Source organism: Suricata suricatta, chromosome 6 (assembly GCF_006229205.1).
Source record: "Suricata suricatta isolate VVHF042 chromosome 6, meerkat_22Aug2017_6uvM2_HiC, whole genome shotgun sequence".
Taxonomy (NCBI): domain Eukaryota; kingdom Metazoa; phylum Chordata; class Mammalia; order Carnivora; family Herpestidae; genus Suricata; species Suricata suricatta.
Genome location: NC_043705.1, coordinates 119694820 through 119716424, shown reverse-complemented (window position 1 = coordinate 119716424; position 21605 = coordinate 119694820). Strand labels below are relative to the sequence as shown.

General features: G+C 35.0%; 1 protein-coding gene across 3 annotated transcripts in view; it reads left to right on the top strand.

Annotated features, from left to right (window-relative positions):
• NIPBL (NIPBL cohesin loading factor) overlaps positions 1-21605 on the top strand; it is a 197250-nt gene that overhangs the window by 152148 nt on the left and 23497 nt on the right. For all 3 annotated transcript variants that reach the window (XM_029940989.1, XM_029940986.1, XM_029940988.1), the window contains 7 exons: positions 51-153; positions 773-871; positions 976-1122; positions 3785-3919; positions 5505-5603; positions 6899-6952; positions 20593-20701. In XM_029940989.1, coding sequence (XP_029796849.1) covers positions 51-153; positions 773-871; positions 976-1122; positions 3785-3919; positions 5505-5603; positions 6899-6952; positions 20593-20701 — 746 coding nt within the window. The remainder of the gene's footprint in view (positions 1-50; positions 154-772; positions 872-975; positions 1123-3784; positions 3920-5504; positions 5604-6898; positions 6953-20592; positions 20702-21605) is intronic.

The following is a 21605-nucleotide window of genomic DNA, read 5'->3' as shown; positions in this document are numbered from 1 at the left end:
ACTTTGCAAAAACCTTAATTAAATTATAATTTAATGACTTTTTGTTTTAGGATGAACTCTGATACTGTGGACTATGATGATGCTTGCTTGATTGTTCGATACTTGGCCTCTATGAGGCCGTTTGCCCAGAGCTTTGATATTTATTTGACACAGGTAAAGTAGACCAGAATTCCTTGTACAATGATATTGATTTTTCTAATTATGGATATTTGTGGAATAGTATATGATGTCTATTCACTGTTTAGAACAGATATTTTAAAAGAGCCTGAGAGTAGCATTTGTTTCTCTGTCCCATATTTATTAAGATGTCTTTTTTTACATGCCTTTTACATATTGATTCATGTTTTACAGATAAATGGATATATGTAAAATATATCAGATAAATATATCTGATGACTGGTTGATGTAATAAAAGTAAAGTATTCAGTTACCAAATTATTACCAAACTAATACTAAATATTCTGAATTAGGTAGTCATAGCAAGGTTTTAGTGGGGCTACACATCCTTGCATGTGAAGCATAGCAATAAAAAAACAGGTTTAGTTGAGAATGCCAGGATAAAGAAAAGGCCCTAAGGTATAGAATGCCTCCGTTACTGTACTGACCTTCAAGTTAAAACTTTGGATCAATAAATAACATCTTCTACTCATATAAAAATTAAAGGGAGGTAAATCCAATATTTATTTTTAATTTTTTTGTATATTTTCATGCTGTATTTTGTTAATTGTTATGTGTTCTAAAATTTATGAAAATGCTGATGTTTACTTGGCAGATCCTTCGAGTTCTTGGTGAAAATGCAATTGCCGTTCGAACAAAAGCCATGAAGTGTTTATCTGAGGTTGTTGCTGTAGACCCGAGTATTCTAGCAAGGGTAAAGAAGAGCACAAATGATTGTTCTCATTTGAATATTGCATTCAAGTTAAAATATTAGCTCTACTTGGTAGTATAAATTATATTTTCTTTATTTTCCTTTAGCTTGATATGCAGCGAGGAGTTCATGGACGATTAATGGATAACTCCACGAGTGTTCGAGAAGCAGCAGTAGAATTACTGGGTCGATTTGTTCTTTGTCGACCTCAGCTTGCTGAGCAGTATTATGATATGCTGATTGAAAGAATTTTGGTATGTTGTTTGGTCATTTTTATTATGATTCATAAATATAATTTTGCCTTTCTTTTATCAGATTTTTTAATTGTAAAGCTAGAAAAGTATCAATTACATATTTATATTGCCTAATCTCTATACTATAGCAGCTTTTAAAGGAGGACGTGTTCCGTCACGCCAGAAAAACCTTTCCATGTTTATTTCACACACACATACCTAAAGACAATTTAAACCAAATTGAAAACTAAAAGCTTACGTTGTAACTCTGTAGTGCTGATTCAGTGGGTTGGAAGGCAGGGGAAAGCCGACAGGTATCAAGTGCCAAGAATCAAATCCAGAAAGTGGTGGCTGGACAGCAGAACATTGGGCAGATTCTAATCTCCAGTCTCCCAGATTTAGAAAGGAGAAAAAAGTTCCTCCGTTCCTACCCTACCTTGAGCTAAGCTAAGGATCCTAACGATTGGACAGTGTGCCAGCGGGGGAAGGGGACACAGATTTCAAGCCCAGCTCAGCCACAGCCCCAAAAAAAGAATGGAAGCAGGACATGTTTCTTCTTCTTCTTTTTTTTTTTAATGTTTATTCATTTCTTGTGTGAGAGAGAGAGAGACAAGAGCATGAGTCGGGGAGGGACAGAGAAAGGGAGACACAGAATCTGAGGCAGACTCTAGGTTCTGACTGTCAGCGTAGAAACCTACATGAGGCTTGAACCCAGTGAACTGTGAGATCATGACCTGAAGTTGAACACCTAACCAGCTGAGCCACCCAGGCACCCTGAAGGACATGTTTCAAGAGGAGGACTGCTCAATACTATAAAACAAGTCAGTGTTGAAAATTGGACTCCTCTTTTCAGTTACTACTGCATTTTAATGATGCAAGTTTACAATGAGTAAATGATGGGAACTACAATGGCATAAATATTGGGGACAGGAACTTCGAATAAGTTTAAATTTATATGGATGTATATAAATAAGAATTATTTCATTAGAACTAAGAGCAGAATTTTGGTATCTGACAATATTTTTGGATCCTTTATGTGTATCTGCATATTTCCTTAAAGCTGAATTATGACAAGATGTAGATACATGCATATTAAACCAGAAAGCCATTTGAGTCTTATGAACAAAATAAGAAATACTGTTCTAAGGTACTCCTTTATTGTATGTCATGTAATTCTCTGGTTCTAAAGCCTTTCCCTGGAAAATAAAAGGAAACCGGAAACATTGGTATTACAAAATGTCTGTGGAATCACATCATCCACTTGAGCATCTGTAACTTAAAAGAAATGCATTATTAAGCACTAGAATAGGCATTGTTACAGTGACAAGAGTTTATCACCTTTAGTCTAGTGTCAGATTTTTATATGACTGGGAGTTAAAGATAATTGCAACTTCAACTAGCATAAAATCTTGTTTGAAACAGAAAAAATGTTTTTGTGTTAGTGCCTTAGTTTTTTCAAGAATGAAAGGCAAAATCAATAGGATCCCTAAATTTAAAGAAATCTAATAGCATCTACCCAAGCAATATATCCTAAAATATTTTCATTATTGTCGGACTATATAATGGAAATACTTTTGTTCATTAAATGTCCAGTGCTTTTTATTTATTTCCAAAACTATTTAATTATGAAAATTTATGAAGAGTGATAGTGCAGTGAACACTCAAGTATGTAACACCATATTTCATCTATATTTTTTTGCTAAATTAGTTTACTTAAATCATACACATTTTGCTACTTCTTCCATGGATACCTCAGCCTGCCTCTCCAAAGAGTGTGGGTACTGTCCTTATAAACAAAAACTATTATCCACTCAACCAAATTAACACTCCCTAAATATTCTCTAATGACCAGTTGACATTCAGTTTTCCAGGTGTCCCAAAAATTGGAGGGGGGGCGGGATTTCTAATTTTCCTTTTTTTTTTTTTTTTTTTTTAACAAAATCCAGTCAATAATTATACTTTACATTTGGTGATCATGTTTTAAAATTTAGAGTACTCTTTTATAAACTCCCCCCCTTACATTTAAAAAGACCATGTCAGGTGTACCTGGGTGGCTTAGTCGGTTGAGCATCTGGCTCTAGATTTCAGCTCAGTAAATGATCTCATGGTTTGTGGAATCGAACCCCTTGTTAGGCTTTTTGCTGACAACGCGGAGCCTGCTTGGGTTTCTCTCTCTCCCTCTCTCTCTGCCCCTATCCCACTTGCATGTGCTCTTTTCTCTCTCTTAAAACTTAAGAAAAACGAAAAGGAAAAAAAAAAACCAGGTCAGTCTTGTTATTTCCTCATAGTGGCAGTGGTTTGATTACATTTAGGTTTAACATTTTTGTTAAGAATACTTCCTATGCTGTTTAAGTGCCAGGTACTATTCTAAAAAGCTTTATATTTGTTATCCAATTTAATTTTGGCAAGTTTATATTCTAGTGTCATGTTCAGTGTTACTCAATATTTTTGCATGTATTGGATATCATATTATAAAAGTAAAACAGTATAGTAATCCATATTTATATTAACATTAATAAGAAAGAATATAAAGAGTAAACATACAGACAGACCATCTTTATCATGTTAATAAATATTCAATATGCTGCTTGTTGGTATTTATTTTCTGATTTCATGTTAGCACATTTCATACACCTGAGCATCTTGAGTTTTCTGATGTTTAAAAATACTTTTCTGTTCTTAGGATACTGGTATCAGTGTCAGGAAAAGGGTAATAAAGATTCTAAGAGACATCTGTATTGAGCAACCAACATTTCCAAAAATTACAGAAATGTGTGTAAAAATGATTCGCAGAGTCAATGATGAAGAGGGCATTAAGGTAAGAGGAAATGATGACTATTTTAAGATTCATTTTTCATTAATGTTTTAAATAATTTAAATGTTTATTTTAGCTACATTTTGTAAAATATATGTAAAATGCGTGTAAGTGTATGCAAAACCTTTACAAGCCAATCAGCATTTTTAGATAATCAATTCAAAAAGGACATAACATTTATACAGTTTTACTTCTTTTTAAAAAAATTTTTTTATACAGTTTATTTTTGAGACAGAGAGAAACAGAGCATGAGTAGGGGGTGGTGCAGAGAGAGAGGGAGACACAGAATCTGAAACAGGCTCCAGGCTCTGAGCTCTCAGCACAGAACCTGATGTGGGGCTCAAACCCATGAACCGCAAGATCATGACCTGAGCCTAAGTCGGACGCTTAACCGACTGAGCCACATAGGTGCCCCTATTTCTAGATCTTATATTAATAAATTATACAATAATTATATAGATCTTATATTAATAAAATCTGATCTTTCTCATCAAATTCAATTATATTTAATGTCATTGTAGTAATTACATTATATGCAGCAAGTTTATTATCAAATTAAAGTTATTTTTCAAATGGTATGTATTGGTTTTCTAAGTTACATACTTTGTTGAAAGTGTAAATTTGAGTTCATTAGTGAATTTATATGTATATGATTGTCCCAGTGTTTGTTTTTGTTTGTTTTGGTTTTCTTTTAGCAGTTTTCTCTCCCACCCCCACCCCAAAAGTAGTAAAAATCTTTTTTAGTTTGATCAAAAAGGTGTGGGGAATATGGGTGGCTCAGTCCGTAAGTATCCGACTTCAACTCAGGTCATGATCTCATGTTTTGTGAGTTCGAGCCTTGCATTGGGGTCCAAGCCTTGCATTGGGTTCCGTGCTGACAGTACGAAGCCTGGAGCCCACTTCAAGTTCTGTGTCTCTCACTCTCTCTGCCCCTCCCCTGCTCGTGGTCAGTCTCTCTCTCTCTCTCTCTCTCTCTCTCTCAAAAATAAAATAAGTAAATATTAAAAAATTAAACTTTATGTACTACACAGATGCCACCTATTTAAAACTTTACTAATTAAGGGGCGCCTGGGTGGCTCAGTCGGTTAAGCGTCTGACTTTGGCTCAGGTCACAATATCACAGTTTGTGAGTTCGAGCCCCACATCGGGCTCTGTGCTGACAGCTCAGAGCCTGGAGCCTGCTTTGTATTCTGTGTCTCCCCCTCTCTCTGACCCTCCCCTGCTCATGCTGTCTCTCTCTTTCAAATAAAAAAAAAAAAAACGTTAAAAATTTAAAAAATTTACTAATTGAAAAAGATTATAATTTTGAAAAATTAATTGATGCTTGTTTTCAAAAATTGATGAATTTGTGCCAAAATTTCTGTTAGTTTGTGTTTTGATTCATTATTTATAGCTTTGTTTTGGGCTTTTTTTAAAGTAAGCTCTTTGCCCAATGTGGGGCTCAAACTCATGACTAGAGATTATGGATTGCATGCTCTATCAACAGAGCCAGCCAGGAGCCCCAACTTTGGATTTTAATGAGAATTTGGGATTGAGAATTTTGCCATGTTTGTTGTAGTTGTGTAGTTTGAAATTTTCTTTTTTCTAGAAATTAGTAAATGAAACATTCCAAAAACTCTGGTTTACTCCAACTCCACACAATGACAAAGAAGCAATGACGAGGAAAATTTTAAACATCACTGATGTGGTAAGGATTCGAACAAGGGTGTGGTTCCTGTGGGCACAAACCTAGTTGAGGCCTCCCCCATCTTACACAGAGAGAGATGATGATGAGATATTTGTTAATCTTGACATTTAATACTACAGTTGACCCTTCAAGTGTACAGGTCCACTTATACATTGATTTTTTTTCAACAAATACAGTATAATACCATAAATGTATTTTCTTTTTCAATTTTTAAATAACATTTTCTTTAGTTTACTCTAAGAATACAGTCTGAAATACATTTGACATGTGTTACTCAACTTTATGTTATTGGTAAGGTTTGTAGTCACCAATAGGCTATTAAAAGTTAAGTTTTGGGGGCATCAGAGTTACGTGCAGGGGTCAGCATCCCTAATCCCTGCGTTATTCATGGGTCAGTTGTACTTCCCTTACCTTATGGAGATCCTCAAGGGAGGCAAGGAAGATGAAATTGGTATTTTTGCATAGCCCTACTTCTTAGCATTCATTGACTTAAGCAGTGATACTGAAATTCTCCAGATTCCTCCAGTGATTGGAAACTGACAGGGGAAGCAGAAGTAGATGAATAGTTAACAATAGCCCAGGGATAGCAACCTAAAATGAGATAGTGCTTTTTCAGGAAACATGAATTAAGATTAATTATGTTTAATTATACACATGCACAATAAATATTGTTGGCCTAGAATACTTTAAATGTTTTGAACATAAATTATCTATTATCAGTTACAGGTTCATCTGTCTTTCACTCATATCTTTATATTTGCTATCTAGGAGGAAAATAATAAGCAAACATTTCTATTTGTGTTGTTTTAAACCTTACACATTTTTCTGACCAATATAAGTTACTATTCAAAATGTAATACTGTATTTTTATAAAGTTTTTATTTAAATTCCAGGTAACATACAGTGTAATATTAGTTTCAGTTGTACAATATAGTGATTCAACACTTTGATACAATAGCTGGTGCTCATCACAAAAATGCACTCCTTAATCCACATCACCTATTTCACTCCTCATCCCCCAACCCACTTTTCCTATAATATCGTATTTGATTTGAATACATTAAACTAATTTCTTGAATATATTCTAAGATATTTTTAGAACAAAATTATCTAATATTGATAAATTATTAGCTTACTAAAAGAATAGTTTACTTTAAAAATAATTTTTTAAATTGAGAAAAATGAGACATTTGTATACCTCAAGCTAAATCTTGGCAAAGTTTTTGGGGTTGTTTTTTTTTCAGTTTTTAAGTAAATTTTTAATTTTGATAGTTTCACCATATTTTCCCATTTAGGTTGCAGCCTGCAGAGATACTGGATATGACTGGTTTGAGCAACTCCTTCAAAACGTGAGTGTTATTTTTGACTCCTGATAACAGATAATATGAATTTTAATAGAATGGCAGTTCTTTGTAGATTTTATGATTTAAAAGAACCAAAGAACCTTTTCAGTTATTTAAGTATTTGCCTTTTGGTAAGGAAATTTTATTTCAGTTTATTAAGCTGAATATTTTGGTTAATATCTCTACTTAAGCAATTATTCCACTGCCTTTTTTTAAGGAAGTTTTCTAAATCAGTAATTGAAATTCTGTCTCCATTTCCTTCCAGATATTTTTTTCTTATCCCTTTAATCTATATGATAGACATGAGATTTACAGATTGCATTAAATATACATTTATATTATTTGACTTGTTATAAAATGTGTAGAATTTCCTATAATAGTGCAGAATTAAACCACAATTAGTGAGTGTTCTTAACAAATTTCATAAAAGGATATGTTTATCTCCCTATGAACTTTTTTACTAAAGAAATTTTTAAATAGATAGAAGTACTCATCACCCAGATTCAAGAATTGTCAGCATTTTCCCAGTCTTATTTTATCTCTAATCCTTCCTCTTTCATTTTTTTATTATTTTTTGGCTGTAATACTTTTGAAGGAAACCTCATACTTTATATCATTTCACCATAAACGTTTAGTGTCTGTCTCTAACAAATTACTTCTAAAAAATAATGAGAATATCATTATCATCTATATCAAAATAAGTATTAATAAGTTATTCCCCCAACATCTAATACCTATTCAATGTTCATATTTCCCTGATTGTCTCAAAAATGTATTTGTATAGTTAGTTTGCAGTTGCTTTGGTTGATAAGTCTCATATGTCTCAATCTATGATTCTTCACCCTTCTCCCCCTCTTTTCCTATAGAAATGGAAATGTGTTTTCCTATAGAATGTTCCATATTCTAGATTTCATGGGTCTTTTCCTTCTAATGTCATTTAAGTTGTTCCTCTCTTCATCATTTTTTTTCTGTAAACTCTTCATTAGATCTAGAACCTTAATGATATTGAAGTTCAGTTTTGGGAGTAAGCAACAAGGATACTTCATAGATTATGCAAATAGTACAGCATCACATCAGGAGGCACATAATGTTTAGTTATCCCATTTTCAATGATCTTTCAATTTAGGTGTCAAACTGATGCACGTATTATAATGAATCTATTCATTTCTTAATGTTAGTGTGAATGAATAGATTTCTGTGCCTTTGTGTTTTAATATATGGTAAGGATAATTATTTTTGAAGTTTAAATTGTCCCATCTTTGCCCAATGGTAGTCCGTCCAAGTTGGTAGTGTATGTATCCTCTTGATACAATCTTGTTACTCTTTTGTAACCTGATTACTTTTTGCCTCTACAAGGTACCCTAGACTTGTATGTTTTCTGCCCCAAACCGGAAATCAGCCATTTTTCCAAAGAGCCCTAATCCCTTTGAGTAGAAGAATCTGGATGCCATGGATATTCTTTGCTAATGGGTTATCATACTTTGAGGCTTTTCCAGAAGATAGAACTAGAAAATAAATATTTTTTATAAAGGCAAAATTAAATCAAGAATTTATATTGATTTTTTTATTCAAATTTAAGATTATGAAAGTCTCCTTCTTTGATTTTATTCTTTCCTTTAGGCTAAAAATCTTAGTTCCTAAGGAAAGGAACATAATTTCTTTTTTGCTTTGCCCTATTAATATTAACAGTGACATTATTGGATACAGTTTGATTTCTTTGCATTTACTTTTATGTATAGCCCACTAAAAATATTTTTTTGAAAGTCTACCTAGGGGTACCTGGGAGGCTCAGTTATGCATCCAACTGTTGATTTTGGCTGAAGTCATGATCTCGTAGTTGTGGGGTCAGTCTCCATGCTGGCAGTGCAGAGCCTGCTTGGGATCTCTCTCTCCCTCTCTTGAAGTCCATTTTGAAATAAATTTTTTCTGTTGTATCAACAATCTGCTGTCTAGTTAAGTCCATTGGGGTTTTTTTTGTTGTTGTTCATTTCTGTATATTTCACAGTATTTTTAGTAATAAAACTAGCCATATTTTTAATAGTTAACCAAAATTGTTTTATTCAAGATGTATATAGAATATCACCCTTAAAAGCTTCTTTGTGCCTCTTTGTAGTTGGTCCTCTTCTCTTGGCCATAGGAAACCACTGGTCTACTTTTTGTTGCTGCAGTTAATACCTTTTGTCAAATTTCCTATCAGTGGAATCATGCAGCATGTAGTTTTTTGCGTTTGTTTTCTTTTAACTAATAGAATGTTGCTGATATATTAATATTAGTTGTTATTGCTGGCTAGTATCAATAGTATGGATGTATCATAATTTCTTTATGAATTCGCAAATTTATGGATTTTTGTGTTTCCAGTTTGAACTGTTCTGAATAATGCTCCTAGGAATATTTGTGTGTCAAGTTCTTGTGTGGATATGTGTTTTCGTTTTTCTTGGGTAAATTCCTGAGTGTGATTGCTGGATCATGTGGTGACTGAGAAACCGCCCAACTTTTTCCAAAATGGCTGAACCATTTTGGATTTCTATCAGCAATGTTCCATTTGCTCTACATTCTCACCAATACTTAGTTTTGTCAGTATTTTTAACTTTAGCCATCTGATGATGTGCAGTAATATGTTGCTTTTAAAAAACTTTTAAGATGCCTTTTTTAAACATCGTCATGGTATTTGCTTGTGTTCTTCAATCTATAATATATCTTAGGCTCTCTTCCTAAATCATCTTTCATAAATCATCTTTTATTTCATAATTTTACATAATATATTTGCTGTCATTTCCCTCATAAGTCAAATTATTAGTTCTATATTACAGAGCCTGTGACCATCTTAGTTATATTTATGTCAGCCATTCTAAAGGGTACCTCATAATTTCTAGAAAACTCTACAGCCACATGTTTTATTTAATAATTAAAATAAATGAATAAGAATTATTTGTAGCTATCAGAAATGTCATTTAGTATTCCAAAAAAGGGTCTAAGATAATATTCGTATGTATTATTGGCAAGTTGGAAGCAGAAAGGAGATGACAAGATTTATAATCTCTTAGCAGTAAGTTTTATGTTTTTTATATATTTACTTTCTAGTCCTCTTTAGCTAGTTGTCCATTCAGTCCTCGAATCCTTTCTCCCTATTGTTACACTTCTTACTTTAGTTTCTGAAAGGTTTACCAACAACACTGTGACTTTGTGATACAGTCATTAGACTAGCAGAATTTAGTTTAATGAAAGAAATAAAGCTAAAAAAGTATTATGGATACATGTTAACAGAGATATAACCACTCTTAACAGTTGTAACAACATATATGCATAAAATTTGAGAGGCTACGAAGGATATAGAGGATGGACTACTAGAATCACTGGAAATTCTTGAGTCAAGAATAATTAGCGCGCATGGGGACACATGGCTGGCTCAGTTGGTAGAGCATGTGTCTCTTGATCTCAGAGTCATGAGTTTGGGCCCCATGTTGTGGATAGAGTTAAAGAAATTTTATTTAACTTTTAAATGGTTATTATTTTTGAGAAAGAGAGAAAGACAGAGTGTGTGCAAGCAGAGGAGGGGCAAAGAGAGAGAGACACAGACTTTGAAGCAGGTTCCAGGCTCCAAGCTGAACCCAATGCAGGGCTCAAGCCCATGAACCATGAGATCATGACATGAGCCAAAGGTGGATGCTTAACCAACTGAACCACCCAAGCACTGTACCCGCCCTTCTAGTTTATTTTAAAGAATAATTAGCACTAGCATGCCTGGGTGGCTCATTCCGTCCAGTATCTGACTCTTGATATTTGCTCAGGTCATGATTTCATGGTTCATGGGATTGAGCCATGCATCAGGCTGTGCACTGGCACCATACAGCCTGTTTGGGATTCCTGCTCTCTCTTTGTCTGTGCCCCTCTCCTGCTTGTGTGCTCTCTCTCAAAATAAACATTTTTTAAAAAACAATTAGCATACTTATTTCCACATTAGCTCATTTAAACATTCCATTCTCTTTAGTTTCTGCTGTTTCTCATTTTTATTATTTTTGTGTTGAGTGAGTTTCTTATAGGTCAGTGATTCCCAATTCATGGATTTTTTTTTTTTTAGGGACTTAGAGTACAGTGAAACACCTTCAAAATCAGACATGCACCGAACTGTCCACCAATTAAATTTTGTTAGTATGCCATATATATATATATATATATATATATATATATACACACACACACACACACACATACACACACTTTAAATATATGCAGATTCATTGCCTTTATAACTTTTAATGAATTCATAATATTTTGTCATTTTTCAATTTAAAAAAAAGAACAATTTCTATCATGAAAGTCCTCAAATATTTTTTTTTCTCTAAAACATAGTGCAGTTAGTTTAAACCACTATGACAGGGTACACAGAAATTGAATTGATTTTCTAGTGCCACTCAATCATCCTTTTTTAGGTTGTAAGAAAATACAGGTGATGAAAAACCTTGAATAACCCATATTTCATACATTCCTGACCTTTGTAATCTAAAATGAGATCTCCTTAAAGGTCACAGTTAAATACTTTAACAAGCAATGGATGATTAGGAAAACTAATATATTCATATAATTTAATAGTCGTCCACATCATAAAGGAACAGACGACTGAAATATACAGCAACTTAGATGACTAACAAAAACATTATACAGAGTCATGAAGACTTAAACGGAAGAGTCATATTCTGATTCCATTTATATGAAATTCTAGGAGAGGCTAAAACTAATCTGTATTGGATAAACTCGGAGGAGTTGTTGCAGGGGGCCAGGAATTGACATGGAAGGGACATGTATTGCGTTCTCCAGAGAAGGAGAACCAATAGGATACTGAGAAGAGGAGAGAAAATGATTTATTATAAGGAATTGGCTCAGTCAGTTATGGAGGCTGTCTTTAAGCTGGAGGCTTAGAATAGGCCCTGATGTAGTAGTTTGTGTCTGAAGGCCTGAACCAGGGTAGCTGATGGTATAAATCCCAATTTGGGTGCAAGAGCAGTCTGATATCCCAACTCAGATAGAGAATTGTTGATTTCCTCCTTTATCTATCTTTCGTTTTATTCAGACCCTCAGCAGATTATGTGATCACCACCCACATTGGAGATGGTGATCTGCTTTACTGAGTTCATGAATTCAGATATGAATCTCATCTAAAAACACCCTTACCAGTACTCAGAATTTTTTTAACCCAGAAATAATATTTTTTAACCCAGAAATAATATTTAACCAAATAATGAGGCATCTCTTGATCTCATCTAGTAGACACACAAAATTAACCATCACAAATCCACTTCGTCAACATGGCACCTGTACATATCTCTTTAAACCATACTTTATTTCAAAAAAAACAGTAACAAGATCATAGTTCCATCTAACATTATATAGCTATCCTGCATACAACTGAAAATGCACTAACCTCTTTCCCAGAATAAAAACTAAAATCCTTGAGTGATGTTTACTCTTCTCCTTGAGATCCAATAACTTGAATACTATGATTAACAACACTTAAATACTATGATATGAAGTCCATACATTTTATGTCATATGGTAGGGGAATAAGAGGGGGAGAAAGTGAGCAATGGGAGGGAATCATGGTGTTAGGCTGGGGGCTGCCAAAAGGCCGAGGGGTGGCACTATTTGCTCTTTCTCCTCTCCTCCCCTCCACACCCCTCCCCTCTCCTCTCCTCTCCGGGGACACACACACACTATTGTATTCATAACAAAATAAGTAGGAAATGCTTATGACCATTAAAATACTTATTCCTATACCTTGTAATGTCGTCTTACCTGCCTTCTTCAACTGCCTACTCTCTATTCCCTTTGCCTTCAACAAGCACCTTACCTACTCTTCATGGTAGGGTGACCTATACCTTCATTCATGAAAGATCTGTACCACTAGTAGTCCTGCCTGAATTGGCTTGTAGTTTTTTATTGACTTTAATCACAAAGGATGGTAATTCCAAGAGTTCTCCTAAGGGATCACCTGAATTCCAGACAGACTCTTCCTTAACCCCATTGTAGAGTAGTAGTCCAGTCTCTCCTTGGTAGTCAGGGTCAGTCACTCCAGACAGTACCCTACCTAATCCTTTTTTTGCCTGTTGATTCAGAGGCATGAGGAGCCCAGAGTGGTTAGTTGGGTTGCAGTCTTACCTTCCAGTTCAGTGGGATCATTGTCGTGTTTCTTGGTGGAAGCTTCTTCTGCAGCTAAGGCCTATAGGTCAGCAAAGCATAAAGTTGTGAGAAGCAAAAATTTTGCTAGTGGGTCACTAGGGGTTATAGTGAGTAATGCCACTCCTATTTCTACCTCTTGAAAATTCCTAGACTGTGAATCCTGGTTATGGGCTAAATAACACCATATATTGTATGCTGATTCAGAGCATAAAGAACCTCCTGTAGAATCTTGCCCCAGCCATGCAAGATATTACCACCTATCTTGTGCTCTACCTGAGTCTTCAAAGGGCCATTCCATGTTCTATCAAGTGAACTCCTTGAGTGATTAAAAGTAATGCTGTGTAGAATACCATGACAGTGGATAAGGCATTCTATGAAGCTACAAGTGGTAGTTTTGGCAGAAGCACTGCATGAAGGGAAGGCAAATCTGTATCCAGGGTAAGTATCTGTTCCAGTAAGAACAAAATGTTGCCCCTTCCATTATGGAATTCGTCCTGTGTAATCAACCTGCTCACAAAGTAACTGGCTGTTCATCCAGGGAATGGTTCCACATCAAGGATTTGGTGTTGGTCTCTACTGCTGACAGACTGGCATTCAGCAGTGGCCATAGCCAGCCACATTGGCCTTCATGAATAGAAATCGTGTTCCTGAATCCATGTATAACCTCCATCCCTGCCACCATGGACATTTTTTTCATGAGCCCATTGAGCAATAACAAGAGTAGTTGGAGAGAGGGACTCTATCTATACCTACTCTCCTCAGAGAAGGTCCCTACAAAATGACTCCTCTGGTCCACTTGATTATTTAAATCCTTCTCTGCTGAGCTCATCCTTTCTTTGATGAACATTCATGTGGGACATAATATTATTTTTTTATGCATTCGGAGATGTCTATCCACATGCCTCTTTTCTAAATTTCCTTGTCACTAACTTTCTAATCATCTCCCTCACAAGTCCCTAACCATCCAGCCAAACCATTAGCCATAGCCCATGAACCATTATGTAATCACAAATCTGGTCATTCCTTCTTCCAAACAAAGTCAACAGCTAGGTGCACTGCTTATAGTTCTGTTCAGTGGGGGAATTTCCCTTCACCACTGTCCTTCAAGGATGTCCCAGACAGGGGAGATGGTGCTACAAAATGTCCACTTTGGGATGGTCCAGCATATTGTACAGAACCATTTATAAACCAGGTCTAAGTCTTCTCCTTTGTGAATTGATCTTAGGGAACACCCTATGAGGCCATAGGTACAGGCTGGAAGAAAGGCAGTATAGCAGGAATGCGAACCCATAGACTATTTGGGCTGTTTCTTTATGTAGCTGACTTATACCCTTTAGGTCTGCCCTCACTTAGTCACATATATACCATTTCTGTTTGATGCTGCTGCTGTTCATACCCAACTTTATGTCTTGGTGAGTCAGGTAACACCCAGACATGATGGACATATCAGATCGCATGGTAATTTGGTGGCGCATGGCCAAGCATTCAGTATCTACTAAGGCCCAGTAGAGGCCAAAAGCTCTTTTTCAAAAGGAGAGTAGTTATCCATGGAGGACGACAAGGCTTTGCTCCAAAATCCTAAAGGCTTGTACTGCATACAGTCCACCTATATGGTCCTGCCAGAGACTTCAGACAGTATCCCTATCTGCCACTGATACTTCAAGCATCATTGGATCTCCTGGATCATTGGACCCATGCTGCAGAGCAGATTGTGTAGTAGCCTAGATCTCTTGCACAGCTGCCTTCTGTTCTGGGTGCTACTCAGCAGAGGCCGCATCTCGAGTCACTCTGTAAATGAGCCAGAGTAATACACCCAAATGAGGAATTTATTGCCTCCAAAATCCAAAGCCCACTAGCCATTGTGCCTCTTTTTTTGGTTATATGTAAGAGAGGCCAGATGCAACAACTTATCCTTCACTTTATAAGGGATGTCTCTACATACTTCACACCACTAGGACCCTAGCACTTTCACTGAAAAAGAAGACCTTGAATTTTTGTCAGATTTATTTACCTACCCTCTGCCACATATAAGTCTTATCAATAAGTCTAGAGTGTTTGCTATTTTTTGCTCACTAAGTACAGTCAGTATAATATCATCAATGCAGTGAACCACTGTGATAATCTTACTAAAGGGAAAGGTAATCAAGATTCTGAAAACTAAATTACAAGATAGGACTGGGGAGTTAATATACACCTGAGGTAGGGCAATGCAGTGTATTAATGGCCTTGTCTGCTGATAGCAAAGTGCTTCTGGTGGGCCTTTGATGGAGATGGAGGGAAAAAACATCTGCCTGAAGGGGCCAGGTAACCAACGAATGTATTAATTTACTCAAGTAATATACCTTATCTGGTATAGCAGCTGCAGTTGGAATACTACCTGTTAAGCATATGCAAATCCATGTGTCATTCCCCAAGATCCCATCTATCTACTGCACAGGCCGAATTAGTGAGTTGAATGAGAACGTGGTGGGAATTACCATCCTTTAAGTCTTTGATGATAGCACTAATCTCAGTAGTCCGTAATATAATATGGTATTTTGACTATTTTCCTAGTTTCATGGTTTCCACTTGGCCTTCCCCACTATAATAGCCCTCACTACACAGATCAAAGAACCAATTTAAGGATTCTGTCAACTGCTGAGTATATTCCAGTGTTTTGTTTTGGTACTGGGAAATAATCAATAGAATGGGTTTGGGGACCCACGGGACTCACTCTGAAACAGACCAGAGTTATAACTCCATTGACCACCTGACCTCCAACCACCCATCCCTCATTCTGAGCCACCGTGATCTTTCGGGTCTCCTGGAATTAGTGCCACTTCAGAACTAGCATCTAATAATCCCTAAAAGGTCTGATAATTTCCTTTTCTCCAGTGTACAGTTAACCTGATAAAGGACCATGGTCCTTTTGGAGGAAGTTGAAGGACCAGCTTCATTTCTGTTTATAATCAAATACTGTCTCTGTCTTCATCAACCAGTGAATAGGTAAAAAGAACGATATAGCTACACAATTTAGTAGTATTCACATCATAAAGAAACAAACTGTTGATACATACAAGTTAAGCATAATAAAAGCATTACACAGAGTGAAGGAAGCCTTACACAGAAGAGTACATATTCTGATTCTATCTATGTGAAGTCTAGGAGAGGCAAAATTAATCTGTATCTGAAAAACTCAGTGATCACTGAGGTTCAGGGATCAACTGGGATGTAACATGAGGGGACTTTCTTCTAATGTTTTATTTATTTTTGAGACAGAGAGGGAGTGGGGGAGACACAGCAAAGCAGGCTCTAGGCTCCACACTGTCAGCATAGAGATCAGGTGAGCCTAAGTTGGGCACTTAACTGACTGAGCCACCCAGGTGCCCCAACATGAGGGAACTTTCAGGGATAATGGTAATAGTCTATATCGGTGGTTCTAAAAGTTATTGAGATTACCTGCAACTTGTTAGAAATGTGAGTTCTAAGGCTTTACCTTAGTAACTCTAAGATGGGCCCATCAGTCTGTGTTTTAATAGCCTCTCCAGATGATTCTGATATAAGTTAAAAGATGTTGATCACTGTTCTGTATCTTTTTTTTTTTTTTAAGTGGGCTTCACACCTAGCGTGGAGCCTAGCACGGGGCTTGAACTCACAATCCTGAGATCAAAACCTGAGCTGAGATCAAGAGTCGGACACATAACCAACTGAGCTACCCAGGCACCCCTGTTATTATTATCTTTTTTTTTTTTTAATGACCTGTATCCTGATAGGAGTTTGAGTTGTAATGATGAATGCACTTAACAATACTGAGCAAATGCATAATTCTTTTCATGTAAATTTTGTCTCAAAGGGGGAAAAGAGGGGGGAGTGTACTGTCTACAATTTTCTTTGAAATGCATCAAAAATAAGATGGTAAAGATTTGTGTATGTGCACATATACATCCATATATGTATATATATGCGCTTAGGCATGTGTAAGCATAATGCTGGTTTAACATCAGCGCGTGTGTGTGTATGTGTATGATTTAACAATGAAGAAGAAGAAATAAGTAGTCATTTCAGGGACACAGGAAAAAATTTTGATAATTTAATACCTTTGAATGATAACTTCTAATCTAGGAATAAAATTTGACATAAAAACTACAAACGTACAATGAAAATCATGCAAAATGGAAAAAATGTCCAAAGAGATCTCATTAAAAAAGTAATCAAGGGGCCCCTGGCTTTCTCAGTCAGTAGAGCATGTGGCTCTTGATCTCAGGGTCATGAGTTCGAGCCCCACATTGGGTATGGAGCCTGCTTAAAAAAAGAAGAAAAAGAATACCATAACAAAATGAAAAAGAAAGGAAAAATAGTCATAAATATGTTCAGATGATTGTAAGATATGTAGAAAAGCAGAGAACTAAAAACAATTGTAAATTCTGAAAATGCAGGACCAATGACTTGCCTTACCAAATATAAGAACTTACTTTTAATGATACAGTAGTTAAGATAGTATGGTACTAAATGGACAGTGGAATGAAAGGAAGATCCCAGAAATCAGCCTTCACATAGACAGGCTATGCATACTTTAAAACAGAAGAGGCACTGCGGGATTTATTTCTCAGTAAATGGGGCTGGGAAAATTGGCTATCCATAAGAAATTTTTCTTTCAAATAGAACTACCCTACAACCCAGCAGTTGTACTACTAGGAATTTATCCAAAATATACAGAAATGCTGATCTGAAGGTTCACATGTACCCCAGTGTTTATAGCAGTGCTATCAACAATAGCCAAATTATGGGAAAAGCCCAAATGTCCGTTGGCTGATGAATTGATAAAGAAGATGTGGTATGTGTGTATATAATGGAATATTACTCAGTGATGAAAAAAAAGTGAAATCTTGCCATTTGCAACAACATAGATGGAACTGGAGGATATTATGCTAAGCAAAATAAGTCAGAGAAAGACAGATCATATGATTTCACTCATGTGGAATTTGAGAAACTCAACAAATGAACATAAGGGAAGGGAAGGAAAAATAAGATAAAAACAGAGAGAGAGGTAAACCATTAAGAGACTCTTAAATATAGAGAACAAACAGGATTGCTGGAGGAGTGAGTTGGGGGGGGAAGGCATAGAATGGGTGATGGGCATTAAAGAGGACACTGTTTGAGATGAGTGCTGGGTGTCTTATGTAAGAGATGAATCATTGGCTTTTATTCCTGAAGCCAAAATTATACTGTATGTTAACTAACCTGAATATAAATTTAAAAAGAAAGAATTTATTGCTACTTTAACTCAGTATTCACATCATATAGATTAATGAAAATCTTTAAAACTTTTAGAAGAAAATATATGTGAATATATTTTTGACCTTTCTGTAGGGAAAAATTTCTGAAGGATTTCTTAAACAAATTCCAAAACCATTAACCTTAGAAGATGGATGAATTTCACTGCGTTACAATGCAGTACATTTTTTAATCAGAAGACATCCTAAAAACACAGACTAGGAAATCATTCTTGATACCCATATAATGTGTAAGAAAAGATCATTATTAAGTATGTGAAGAACTCCTCTCCTACAAACCAATATAATTTTCCAAGTAGGAAAATAGGTAAAAGTCATGATTAGGTATTTCAAACAAGAAATAGCACAAATGACCTATAGGTTTCCAGCCTCATTATTAATATGGGGAATACAAATCAGGACTATATCTTAAACACCCATTTCATTGGCAGAAATTGAGAAGTCAGGTGGTAACAAATGATGGAGAAGAGATAGATTAAACAGTATCTCTTGAACTACTAATTGAGAAAATACTATAACCAAATTGAAAAAATATGGCATTATTTGATAAATTAACATTTATATATCCTATGACCTAGCAGTTCCACTTCAAGGTATATACTGAAAAAACCTTGCATATTGCATATGCAGGAGACAGTTTTACCTGAGTGCTCGTGCCACTAAAAAGTATAACCTGTCTTCAGAATAGATCAATTAATTGCAGTATTGACATAGAGTAGTCTGTTATGTGGCAGTTAAAATGAATAAAATCATTTGCAACAACCTGAATTATAGTTAGAGACATAATGTTGAGTGAACAAGGCAAGACTACAGAAGACTACATCCAGTATACCTTTTAGAAAGTTGAAAGTCAAGCAAAATTATGAACAGTATACAGCTCATACCACTTTTTTAAGCAAAAAAAAATATAAAATTCCTGATAATGGTTACCTTGAAGTAAAAGAGGAAAATGAAATAAGTGAAGGGGCGAGTGCATTGGGAATAAAGGTTTATGGAAATGTTCTTGAGTTGGGTTCACAGTAAGGAAATAAATTAAAAGGGCACATAACAGTATGTATTTATACTTTATGTCGTCGAGAGAAAAGAACAAATAAGAGGGGATTGTTTTCTGCTCCTGACTGGAAGAAGCTAGCATGCAGTTTTAATAGCTGCTTAAGGAACTGAGTTATAGAGGAGGATAAGGAGAATTTGCTGTACAGAGTTAAAACTGAAAATTGACATTTTCTTTTTTATTTAAATTGAAGAGGATGAGGACAGGGTATGCGTTATGTTATTCTGACTGCTGTCAACTCTTTTAATCATTCATGCATCTTGTAGTGAAGGTTTAAACTTGAGCTAACCAGTATTAGCCACATGTGTTTAACTTAATTTGAATTTTTATTTGTATTTAATTTTAACTCCTCAGGCATACTAGCCACATTTCACACATTTAATAGATGCGTATGTCTTGTGGCAACCATATTGGACAGCACAGATACTGAGCATGTCCATCATTGCAGCAGGTTATACTGGACAACACGGGAACTCTTCATGAAAACCAGATATACACTTCAACTTCTTTATAGCCCAAAGTTGTATTAGCTAATCTGTATTAAGAAAACAAAAATACCTTAGATGACTTTACAGTTGACCTGTGATTATAAAAGTTTGAATTGGTTTTATTTTTAGCCATAGTTAGACTGATCTTTTCTCCTCGTCTCCTCATTCCTAATCCTTTTCTAACATTTGGCAAAGGATAATATAGAAAAGAAATCTAGCCTTATGTTTTATCATTTTAAAATTTAAGGTGCAATTCAGATGAAGTTAAAATTATATAGGAAGTATAATGAACTCCTACTTTTTTGAGATATCAAAGGACTTGAAATAATGAGGAATAGAATTCTGAATTTTTTAACTAATTAAACTAGCATTGGGCATTAAGGAAGGTCACCTTTCTCATTTCTCTCATGTCCTGCCTCAGGTCCTACACACAGCAGTTTAAATACTCCATACTAACATCGTTTGAAAGGATTTATAAATTATTGGTTGATAAGATATTTTAAAACATTTGTTATATATTTTTGTTTATTTGCATTTTTCATATTGTTAATGACAAATTTAAAAAGCTTATTACTTATGGACACATTTAATGCGTTTATATTATTATTGCCTAATTAATAATTATACTGGGATTTTTTTTTTATATATATACATATATAGTTGTTGAAGTCTGAAGAGGATTCCTCATATAAACCTGTGAAGAAAGCTTGTACTCAACTTGTTGATAACCTAGTTGAGCACATTCTTAAATATGAGGAATCTCTAGCTGGTAAGACATTTTATATATTGGTCATTAAGTTGATTTTATGAGATATTTTAAAATACTTTGGGCACATTTCTCAATTTTGCCTCTGGTTCTGCTTAGCCTAATAACTACTTCACTTTTATATGAAGGGGTTTTTTGGTTTGGGTTTTTTTTGTTGTTGTTCATTTGATGTTGCATCCTAGATTATATTGTTTAGGTTAACTAAGATTATCTAGAGCAGTATAATAAAAGAGTAGGCTTCATCTCTTCTACATATCTTATAGATGTCATGTTGAACAGACACAAAAGTCCAGGGGCTAATATGTATTTAGCTAGTTGCACTCATCTTAAAACTGTTTTGATATCTTTTAAATGATATAAAACTCTCTCTCAAAATGAAATTGTTTTAACTATTATAAAAATGTTTTTAAAAGATTTGTAGTACATTCCTAATACCATTTATAATTGTTATGTAAAATGTGCTTAATATTGAGCTAGATAAAGCAGTTAATATTTTTTAAATTGATAAATTCCTTAAATGCTTAATATTTTATATTATCTATTTTATTATTTAACAGTCACAAATCTGAAGTTATTAATCACATTATAAGTAAATATATAAAGCTGTAAAAGTTATAATTGATAATCTGTTAAAGCACCCAAGACTAACATTATTTTCCCATCTCCTAATGTACATTGATAAGGAACATTAGTCAGCCTTGTTCATTTTCCAGAATTGGGGGCCACTTGCCTCTTACAGAGGTACCATTATGACACCTAAGGAAATTGTTGATACCCTTTATATTTTTATGCTGGTTTTTTTTCTTTAATTTTTTTCCATTTTCCATGTGTACCTCTTTTTCTTTTTATCTCCTAGTTCTGTTTCCCCTATTTTTGACTATCCTAGATTTTAAGGGTGATACTGTTG